The sequence below is a fragment of the Ovis canadensis genome, chromosome 2 (assembly GCF_042477335.2).
Source record: "Ovis canadensis isolate MfBH-ARS-UI-01 breed Bighorn chromosome 2, ARS-UI_OviCan_v2, whole genome shotgun sequence".
NCBI lineage: Eukaryota > Metazoa > Chordata > Mammalia > Artiodactyla > Bovidae > Ovis > Ovis canadensis.
Window position 1 is genome coordinate 47441557 of NC_091246.1, and position 12110 is coordinate 47453666.

Genomic DNA, 12110 nt, shown 5'->3' on the forward strand with positions numbered 1-12110 from the left:
ATTACAAGGAGCCACATGGTGCTCAGGGTCCTGTTGGAGAAGGAATTCAACACATGCCTCAAGAAGTCCTCCACAGAAAGACTCTCCATTACATCAATTTTTAAATGTTCTGAGTCTTTTAGAAATTTCGATTTATCAGAGGACACAGAAAAACATAAATATGCTCCCTTATGACCCAGCAATCCCACTTCTGGGCATACACACCGAGGAAACCAGAATTGAAAGAGACACATGTACCCCAATGTTCATTGCAGCACTGTTTATAATAGCCAGGACATGGAAACAACCTAGATGTCCATCAGCAGATGAATGGATAAGAAAGCTGTGGTACATATACACAATGGAGTATTACTCAGCCGTTAAAAAGAATTCATTTGAATCAGTTCTGATGAGATGGATGAAACTGGAGCCGATTATACAGAGTGAAGTAAGCCAGAAAGAAAAACACCAATACAGTATACTAACACATATATATGGAATTTAGGAAGATGGCAATGACGACCCTGTATGCAAGACAGGGAAAGAGACACAGATGTGTATAACGGACTTTTGGACTCAGAGGGAGAGGGAGAGGGTGGGATGATTTGGGAGAATGACATTCTAACATGTATACTATCATGTGAATTGAATCGCCAGTCTATGTCTGACGCAGGATGCAGCATGCTTGGGGCTGGTGCATGGGGATGACCCAGAAAGTTGTTATGGGGAGGGAGGTGGGAGGGAGGTTCATGTTTGGGAATGCATGTAAGAATTAAAGATTTTAAAATTTAAAAAATAAAAAAAAATAAAAAAAATTAAAAAAAAATGCTCAGGCAATACAAACTACTATGCCTGATATTAAAAAAAATAAAGTGAGCTGCATGTGATTTATTTAAACCTTAGACTACACACTGTTTAAAGAAATAATGGGAAGACATTTCCCTTACATTGTTTTACTTTTTACTTATTTCGTAAATTATACATAGACAGTATATTCGAAAATGTCACCTGTGCCTTACATTCAGTGGGAATATTTTTGAGTAATTTAGGAGGCTCTGTTTCTGTAGTTGACCTGATAGATGGGCAGCAAAATGTTGTACCTGGCATAGTTCATACTCTGACAGACTGCTTTTCAATAGATGCACATACCCAGATGCTTTCCTCTCGTCGATATTGCTTCCAGTTCCTCCCGCCATCACTGAACATCAGGAGGTAGCTGGTCACCCAGTCGGAGCTCCCATATCCTCCCTGGGTGGCCACAGCTGTGACCTCCATTCTCTCTCCAAGGTCAATCTGCAGCCACTGGTATTTATTTGACACAAGAGGAGACCAGCCACCAGCTCCTTTTTGTGGGGAATAGAAAAAAGAAAAATGATACAGATGGAGAAATTTTGAAATTTTTATTAACCTGAAAGAATAGTATCATAAATGAAATTTATAAAAATCATAGTTTCACATTCTTCCTTATATAATATATGTTATAATATAATATAATTATAAGATAATATAATGTCTCATAATTACACACACTTATACAAACAAAAAATAAAAACACAAGTTAAGTGTAAATGAATGAAGCTTATATTAACTGGATTGTCCGTAACCCCTGACTCTTTGTGGTTTGGGGGTCCCACTAAGTGAAAGTGCTTAATATAACAGGTGGACAACAGGCCATCACATCAGTGCTTGGAACTAGTGTCTTTATTGGCTTTAATGCATGACTTGCCCTCTGTTGGCCATAAGGAAAATACCCAGACCATGGCAGAACTAGAAAATCTTAATTTTGGATTCTTAACATGAGGAACTACAGTGCTGAGTACTGGGATAACAAAGATGGTTATGGTATAGCCCTGCACTCAAGGTGCTCACAGACTCATAATGGAGAGAATAACTTGAGAACAATTCAGAGAATAACTTGAAAGGCAACATGGGAGTGGTGAAGATGAAACTAATTTCTGTGCAGGGGAGCGAGGGTTCTGAACAGGCAGGAGGTAGGATGAATGAGAATCCAGAGGAGGCTAACGATAAGGAGTTTCTCGCATATTGATAAAAATAGGTGCAGAGTAGAAATTACTGGGCTTTGTTTTTGCCAGTGCCTGTAAGAAACCAATGAATTACAGATTTCTGAGAATGTATTATTGGTTTATTTTGTTCTTCCATTTATTAGAAAGATGAGTTTTGAATTTGGGTTTAGATATCATATTATAATATGTTTTGTTCATTTAAATTATTATGCAATATAAAATTGGGAAATAGATCTGAAATGAAATCTAGAACTGATATTTTGCTAATTATCCATGTCTAGAAAACAATGCCATGTAAACAACCCCTAACATGAAAAAAGTAGCTTTAAAAATTTTTTCCCATTATTCTTACACCTAATTTGAGACTCTCATAATAAAGCCTGATACTGTAGGCAACATTTATTATCTTCTTATTAAGGGCAGTTATTAACATCCACACCCTGTTTACTAAAACTGTTATGACTCAGTGCACATCAGGAGATGTGTGACATGGTTACAGGACAGCTCAAAGGGAAATGGAAGTGGGGTACTTATATCAGTGTGTGGAGCCGTCACCAGCAAGTCACCAGCAAGTGGGCACATCTATCGCTTCACTATGTCCTCTGTAAATTGCACTGCATGTATAACCCTTAGTTAAGTCTGAAGCTTACATTCTTTCTGTGACTTCCTCATTTCCTGTAGTAAATCTTTGTTCCAATATTATAAATTTTCTTCTCACTGTGTCCCAAGCACAATATCTTTTCCTTTGATCCAGAATTTTAAATATGCCACATTTTTGGTTGTTCTGTAATACATTTTTTAACTTTCTATGTTGAAATAATTTCAGATTTACCAAAGAGTTGCAAAGATGGGTAGGGAATTCCTGTCTCCTAATGTTAATTTCTGACATCACCATGGCACTTTACTCAAACCTAAGCTATTAACACTGGTACAAGGTTAAGGAAATGATCAACTTTATTTTGATGTCTCCGGTTTTTCTACTAACTCACTTTTCTGTTCCAGGATCCTGTGTTGCATTTAGTCACTGTGTCTCCTTAGAGTTCTACAACCTGTGAAACTTTCTCAATCTTTCTTTGTCTTTAATTACAGGACTGATTGTCACCCAACACCTTCCTGCTACTTCTATTCATTTGTGCAAAGGTCCCAACTAGTATCTGATGAATGAGAAGTCCCTCTGAGTTCTAGCTGAGGGCTAACTAATAGTCCCAAGTAACATTACTTGGCAATTACCTGTAATTTTGTAACCAAAATAAGTCAAATATTAGGTGTTGGCATTTAGCTGTCACTTTAACTTAGAGATTCTATTTACAAAATTTTTTATGAATCCTTTTGAACCTCTGAGAAACTATTAAATGTCCTGTATTCTGACTTATATTAGTATCAGAGGATGTACTGATGATACACTTCTTAAAAAACTTCACAATCTTTCTGTGTCATCTTTAATCTCTTTTGAAGTCAGGAAGTAACATTAACATGTTATGAGTACCACATGTACAGAAGCACAAAAGACCAAAAAGTATCAGCATGTTTCCAGCATGTTGCCTTGGGACCAGCCTCTCTCACAGATACATCTATATCTCTGTCAACCAGTCTTCAACATCTGCAGGTAATCTACCTTGAACACTTCATATCCCTTACCTGTGGTGAGGAGGTGCTACTGGTATGCAAATTAAGCTATTTGATTAAGTAGGTACACTGCTAAAGTAATGAAACTGCAGAATCCCCCGTGCCATGGGGCAATTCATTTCAGTTAGATAATACAGCCATGGGGTAATCCCCAGATACCTGCTGGGTGATGATGTGAGTTACTGTGCTCTTGCTCACTCACATAGTCCACAGAGGTGACTGCCTCTTTTTCTAATGACTGAAAAAAGTGAGAAATACACAAATATAACGTGAACACTGTTAGGGAGCACCAAGCAATCTAACTGACCAGTAGAGCTGAACCACTGTTCTGCAATAAACGAGATAAACGAGAGAAAATGAAGTAGCCAAAACTTCTCACAAGCATAGGATGTGCTAAGAACCCTCCCAGATGCTCCAAGTGTTACTTGACACACACCCTGCTAGTAAGACAGGTGATACAGTCTCTGCTTTGCAAAGAAGAAACAACCATTTTAGGTTCTGATGAGGGTGTTTTATTAAAGCTTAGCTCCCTTTTCATTCTCTACCCCTTCGAAAAACACATCTCTGTGATTTGTCAGTTGTTCAGCACTGTTTGTTTATTGATAGCCAGACTGTATTTAATATTGCTATACTGGCAGACATGGACTTCCCAGGTGGTTCAGTGGTGAAGAATCCACCTGACAATGCAGGAGGCTCGGGTTCAATCCCTGGGTCTGGAAGATCCTCTGGAGAAGGAAACAGCAACCCACTCCAGCATTCTTGCCTGGGAAATCCCATGGGCAGAGAAGCCTGGCAGGCTATAGTCCATGGGGTCCCAGAGAGTTGAACAAGATTCAGGGACTAAAATAGCAAACAATTGGCAGATATTTTGGAAGGTTTGTCTCCACTTATTCCTGTGTGACTTCTTCCCCCACCTTTGGTCGGCTCAGACACAGGCAGTGACTTGTGTCTTTGGAGGAGAGGAAAGGTTGAACAGGAAACTCTCAGCTGGGGCCTTAATTATCCTGGTCACTGACCACAAAGACAATGACCCCTGCTCCTGGTGACCATGGGGCATGAACTGTCATAAAGATTGTCAGCTTTGTGCTGAGAGGGAAATTACCCAGAGCTGAAAAGAAAAATAATTTCATGCCTTCCTCAACTTTCAACAAGATTCAGAGCAGAGAGATACCCAAGGGACCAATGTCAAATGGGTTAATTTGAAGTGAAGAGACCCACCCATCTCCAGGGCATCTATGTGTCAAGTAAGTAAATGGCTAAATTGAAACTGTCACCAAGGAAAGTTTCCCTTTAAGATCTCCATTACATTGTCTCAAATGGATCTTATCAAGCTCTATGTGGTTTTTTTCCTCATTTAAATGCATCGTAATTCACAGAAGAGGCTTCCCTGGTGACTCAGATGGACCCAGGATTGATCTCTGGGTCATGAAGATTCCCTGGAGAAGGGAATGACTACCCACTTCAGTGTTCTTGCCTGGAGAATTCCATGGACACAGGAGCCTGGTGGGCTATGGTTTTTCCAGTAGTCACGTATGGATGTGAGAACTGGACCATAAGGAAGGCTGAGTGCCGAAGAATTGATGCCTCTGAATTGTGGTGCTGGAGAAGACCCTTGAGAGTCCCTTGGCCTGCAAGGAGATCAAATCAGTCAATCCTAAAGGAAATCAACCCTGAATAGTCATTGGAAGGACTGATGCTGAAGCTGAAGCTCCAATACTTTGGACAGCTGATGTGAAAAGCCAACTCACTGGAGAAGGCCCTAATGCTGGGAAAGACTGAAGGCAAAAGGATAAGGTGAAAGTAGAGTATGAGATGGTTGGATAGCATTACTGACTCAATGGACACGAATCTGAGCAAACTCCGGGTGATAGAGAAGGCAAGAAAGCCTGGCGTACTGCAGTCCACGGGATCATAAAGAGTCAGACACAATTTAACAACTGAACAACAGCAGCAACTTCACAGGAGACATATTACTGATTCCAGGTGGGGCTGGGTGAGTAGGGAGAGGATGAGAGCAGCAGGAATGACAGATGTTCCAGGAAAGAGGGGCTGATGGGTGGGCAGGCTCTGGGGATGCTCTCTGACCTGCCTGCTCAGAGATCTCTGGGCTTTAAATGCTGATGCTTTTGTCACAACCCCACCTACAGTGCTGAGGAAAATTTAAGCATCTGCTCCAGCTCTGATTTCTTAAGAAGCAGTTTCAACTGTCTACATATACCATTCCTGACTATCAAGATGCAGAGAAAACACAGAAACTTGGCCTCTGGGACCTGTCTAGGTAACCTCTGATCCCCTTTCTGCTGTACTCCCAGAAACCTGCTAGCAACCTGAGCAGGAGAGAACAGACCGCTTTCCAAAAAGTGCATCCATAAAGGGGGGAGGGGCGGAGGGGACTCACACAGCAGCCCAGTAAAACACATTCCCTCCTAAATGCAAACATACTCTGTAATGGCTTTGTAAGAAGATAATTCAAAATAAAATTAAAAAGTGTATACTGATTAATTTAAATGCCAGTAGTATTAAGGGGGGAAAAAACACAGTGTGACTATTCACCTGTGACTCCCTGAAGTTCTGTCTGAAACATCCCAAGGGACAACTTTCAATGCCCGTGGCATTTAACATTCACTGCTGCAGCTCTTTCTGCATAAAATAAAGAAATATCCACTGCTACTGTGTGTTTTGTTTTGCTTCTCATATACACTAATGTTAGGTAGGGAGTTAGGCATTAGCAACAAGGAATGGCCTAGCCTAAAGGGATGCAAGCTGATCTCTAAATCTCACCCCAGACATGCCCAGGAAAGCTCACAGATATGCTACAAAAATAACCAGAGACTTTTCCAACTGCTGCACCAGCAACTCAAGGCACATAATGGATACAAACTAACCACAGGGGCTTCTCCAACTCCAGCACACAGTGCCCTTGATGCACAGATGTGTCCTCAAGTGACCTCAGGCAGCCAGGGGCCCATTCAGTTCAGGTCAGTTCAGTTCAGTCGCTCAGTCGTGTCCGACTCTTTGTGACCCCGTGAATCGCAGCACTCCAGGCCTCCCTGTCCATAACCAAATCCCAGAGTTCACTCAGACTCACGTCCATCGAGTCCGTGATGCCATCCAGCCATCCTCTGTTGTCCCCTTCTCCTCCTACCCCCAATCCCTCCCAGCATCAGAGTCTTTTCCAGTGAGTCAACTCTTCACATGAGGTGGCCAAAGTGCTGGAGTTTCAGCTTTAGCATCATTCCTTCCAAAGAAATCCCAGGGCTGATCTCCTTCAGAATGGACTGGTTGGATCTCCTTGCAGTCCAAGGGACTCTCAAGAGTCTTCTCCAACACCACAGTGCAAAAGCATCAATTCTTTGGCACTCAGCCTTCTTCACAGTCCAACTCTCACATCCATACATGACCGCAGGAAAAACCATAGCCTTGACTAGACGGACCTTAGTTGGCAAAGTAATGTCTCTGCTTTTGAATATACTATCTAGGTTGGTCATAACTTTTCTTCCAAGGAGTAAGCATCTTTTAATTTCATGGCTGCAGTCACCATCTGCAGTGATTTTGGGGCCCCCAAAAATAAAGTCTGACACTGTTTCCACTGTTTCCCCATCTATTTCCCATGAAGTGATGGGACCGGATGCCATGATCTTTGTTTTCTGAATGTTGAGCTTTAAGCCAACTTTTTCACTCTCCTCTTTTACTTTCATCAAGAGGCTTTTTAGTTCCTCTTCACTTTCTGCCATAAGGGTGGTGGTTCATAAATATTCTATACATATATCCATTTGATTATAACAGACTAAATTATGGGAAAGTCATGTGCAATAAAGCCTACTGTTATATAACTTGCAACTGTCAGCCAGCCTTGAGCATACATCTATTTGCATTCCTTTTCCTGATTGGTGGCTGGTACAAGACCTACCTCGCACAAGGCAGAACCAAGAGGAGAAGATGGGAAGTATTAAAAAGGGAAAGTCGAGAGGGATCGTGGCCACTCCTTCAGGGTCAGGTACTCCCTCCTCTCAGGAGTGTACTATTCATTGTCTAATAAAAGATCTTCTGCTTGAGCTGTAACTGAGCTGTAAACCAGTCTGTTGTTTCAAATTCTTGCCACAACAAGACAGGAGCCTGAGACATCCTGCCTGCATGAGCTGTAATTAGTCCATCCTTCCAAATCTTTGTAAACCAACCTGACACTCCTAACCAAGTGTTAGAAAACATACAGTAGAGAGACAATCAGAGTTGAGGTGATTTTTAGCTCTTCAGTTATTTGTTTGAATTTCTGTACTGACAAGAGTATAAGATGCTTTTGCTAATTTCTCATCTTAGAAATAAAATGAGAATTTCCCAGCAAGCTTCTAAGCCATGCAAGCATGTAGTACTTCACTATGACTGAATGACATGTATGACCAAGCTTATTTGTTCATCTCCTGTGAAATCTTCACATTTACCAAAGGTGCAGCTCTGAGATCTGATCTAATTCTATAAAAGCATCATTGTGCATCTTTCAGAGGGCCCCTGAGTTACTCAGAGTAATGGATCATTCGTGGGGTCATTCAGAATAGGCATCATTTCCCTCTGATGTGTAGAGAACAGCAGGGAATCCAGGATGTCCAGAAGGCCAGGAGGCCAGGCACTCTACTCCAAGGCCCCCACCACTTCCCACGGACTCACCATTACACTGAAGTCAATGGCTCCTTTTTCAATTAAATACAGTATAGGATCATGTCAGGGAAATAACCATGAGAACTAAATTATCCGTCCATACTTGACTGCTCACTCAGCCAGAAGTCTCTGGGAAAAGTTCCATTGATGGTAAAAGTTACATTTTCTTTAGTTATGTTATTTAGCTGAATTCATTACACTTTGTAAGCACACTGTGAAAGCCTTGGATAAAAAGAGTATGTACCGACAACTTGTTATATAAAATAGAGTAGTAAAGTGAGACTGCAAAAAGGATGAGACCTAAGCATCACAAAATGCAAATACAACTGATATAGGAGCATTTGGGGGAGGGGGAGTTGGCATTCATCCCCAATCTGTCATGGCGAAGCCCCTCCACTGGATTTCCCTGAAGGAAGCACAACAACAAGGGAGGAATCCATTGCAAAAATCACACTGTAGAGAGAAAAAGGAACCCCTGAAATAACATCTTCCAGTCAGCAACTGATCCAGAAGCTCCTCATTATGTTCAGAGCAAAGGCAGGAGCAACTGACAAAAGGTCCCACTAAGATATTCCATCAGCCTTAGTCACTGGCTATGGTCTTTCTGGACCAGTTTCTATGTCACCAGTTAAACTAGCAATTCAGGGTTGCTCTGTGCTTTAACATGGGACTCTTGTATCTTGAGCGATACCAGATGCCTCATGAACGGTTGCTAATTGAACCTCACCCCTTTGGCAGGATTGAAGACCACCTCAATTGGGATGTCTTTCCTCATGACTTCAAAAAAGAAAAAAGGAATATCCCCACAAGAAGCAATGGAATTACATTGTATAAGTAAAGCAGTATGAGGTGGTGGGACAAAACATATCTTCATAGGAATGCCAATATTAAAAGTGGAGTAAACGGTGACATCATAGTGTATTCAGGATGGCGATGGTTTACTCGCTAAGCCATGTCTGACTGTTGCGACTCCGTGAACTGTAGCCCACCAGGCTCCTCTGTCCATGGGATTTCGCAGGCAAGAATACTGGAGTGGGTGGCCATTCCCTCCTCCAGGGGATCTTCCTGATCCAGGAATTGAACCTGGGTCTCCTGCATTGCAGGCAGATTCTTTACTGACTAAGCGACTAGCCCTCATTCATCTCAAGGATACGTACTGTTAAGTAAATAACTTTCATGAACATTTCTGTATATTACACACAACATAAAAGTGAATTGCTTTGGGGCAAAAAAAGAAGCTGAATTTGCTAGACAACTATTTTAGAATTTGGATAGTGCTTAGAAGAGCTTCTACATACCTTTGGGGAAGTTGCCAAGTATGTCATAGATAGTATTTACTCTTGGAAAAATACTATGGCAAAATTGTTGCCACCTTGAGATACTTACTGTGCAGATTATAAACACAGACATAATTCTGCAAAGATAATCCATTGTGTTTTTCACTCCTCTCTCCAGCAAATCCTGTTAGCCAGTGATCACTATCCCCTTATGCCCTAGAGAAGCCAACGAGGACAAAGACCAACTCAGAAAATAGGCAACAGTACATGCGGTGTCTCCCTCTTTGTCAGAAAGAAGAGATGGAAGCCCAGAGGACTGTGGGAAAGAGGGGAAATGGAGGAAGGTTAAAAGGTGGTGGGAGAAGTGATTCAGACACCTTGTTCAGGAATGAAGTTCCAGGGGGATAAAGAAAGTGAGAGGCATAAACAAGCAGAAGAGAGGCTTTCTTGGGGCCCATTTGGAATTTGGGGCGATCACCTTGTAGGGACTGTGCAGTCATTACTAACAGTTTCCAACAATTTCTGGTTTCCTCCCTTCCAGGCACAAGGAGGATTGCACTTCCATGCCCCCTGGTGGTTGAGAGGGGCTATGTGACCACCTCTGGCCAACAAGCTGAGTGGACACGATAGGTCACTTCTGGATAGGACAAAACCATTCAAAGGATTCCCTGCCCCACTCCATCCCCCACATAGTGACCCAGAATTCCCCACAGGCCACCAAAATGGGGCATAGAAGTTAAATGAGAGTCTGACTGAATCTGAACAGGTTAACTTGACAAAGACAAATTAAATCTGTAATCAAGGTAACTCAGGCTGGAAACCAAATAAGACTCAAGGTCAGGCTTCAGGGAGGCAAGGAGTGACACCAGACAGATTCCTGAAGGGACAGCGACTTATTCCCTGGGAACATGATCTTACCAAGAGGTCTATCTGCCACAGGCTTCAGGAATGGGTGCCCAGTAATCCCCAGTGTTAAGAGCAGACAAACGTCCCTCAGCAGATAACAAGGAGCTGAAACCCCAACATGGGGCACCCCTCCCACTGTTCAGCTCCATGAGGGCAGAAGCCCATCTGAAAACCCAAACACTGTCTTGGAAAGAAGTAGGAGCAAAGAAATCTGAGCATCCCTGGAAGATGTTCTTCTGTTCAAAAGAGGCTATGAATCCAAAAAAGACTGAAGATTATTATTATTTTGGGGGTAGTTCTATAATTTGGGCTACATAATAGACAGAAACGACAACACTGTCTCCCTGGAGGTTGTTGACAACACTGAAAACATGCTTGGTTTGTTCTGGTTTGTGTCATCTAGTGCCTTAGGCTCTATGGGGGTGCACTGAAGACTCTAGATCTTGAAAAGGACCATGGAAAAATCAGAAAAGATGAGTTCTGTGCAATTCCATATGACAACTCTATGGCCCAGTCTGCACAAACTCTGGGATTTGATGGTTTCTCCTCCCACATGCTACTAACATGCATTTTATGATTTTATTTATTTATTTGGCCTTGCTCCATGGCATGTGAGATCTTGGTTCCCTGACCAGGGACTGAACCTAAGTCCCCTGTATTGGAAGCGTGAGTCAACAACTGGATCCCAAGGAAGTCCCTACAGTCATGCACTTTAGAGGAGCTGTGATTTAATGAAGTTACATGGTTGTCAGGACAGTGCTGCCCAGGCCTTAGTATGTGGGTGTACTTTACAGATGTTGTTACACTGGCTTATTCATTGCACTCAACAACCACAGTGCATGTGCAGGATCACTTGTTTAAAAAATTATAATAACAACAGCAAAAAATGGTGGCTTCAAGAAAAATGTGCATTGGGCTTAATTGGTCTAAAAACTTTTATAAGCACAGACAAACAGAATGCAAACTCTGACATCCAGAGGCAACAATTTCCCAGTATATTCATATATCTATAAAAATTTGATTCATAAGCTCTTTTATGGCAATTTGAATTGCTCAGACTAGTATTTTGGAATACTGACCAGTTCCACCAGGCTTCTAGCCTGCGAATAAAAGATAGGAATATTTGAGAACTATGATTCTATGAAAAAATATGAGGGGAAAGTTAATTATTATAAGATTTGCATCAGAAATTTTTGATGTAATATTCTGATTTATATCAGGAATTGCCATACTTTTAGACATTTTAAATTATTATTCACTCTTTCCTTTTTTTAACTTTGTTATAACAAAGAGTGAGTTTTATATCATATCTTATTTGGGATACTGCAGAATCCAAATAATCAGACATTGCAGGTTATAAGAAAATGTTCACTGTCTAATGCCCAGGTCTAAGCATTTTCTCCTAATGTAATCATACATCTTTATTTTCTGCTAAAACCTATTGCATTAACTTGTACTAGTAAATGTACTTCCTAACTTGAAAAACATGTATCTTAAAACTGAGAATAGTTCTAAAATGCTTAGTCTTTCACTGTGTAGGAACTTTAGAAAAAATCTTTCTTGGCTCCACCAAAATATATGTCTATTTTGAGGAAATGGGATCAATGTCTCAGTATGAGAAAGGTGAAGAATTACAAAGAGAAAA

At 41.3% G+C, this 12110-nt stretch overlaps 1 protein-coding gene across 1 annotated transcript in view; it reads right to left on the reverse strand.

Moving 5' to 3' along the window:
* Positions 1-12110, reverse strand: part of LOC138432626 (contactin-associated protein-like 3) — a 246906-nt gene that overhangs the window by 186886 nt on the left and 47910 nt on the right. Inside the window, exon 3 of the mRNA XM_069574064.1 lies at positions 1129-1322. Within this exon, the coding sequence (XP_069430165.1) occupies positions 1129-1322 (194 nt within the window). The remainder of the gene's footprint in view (positions 1-1128; positions 1323-12110) is intronic.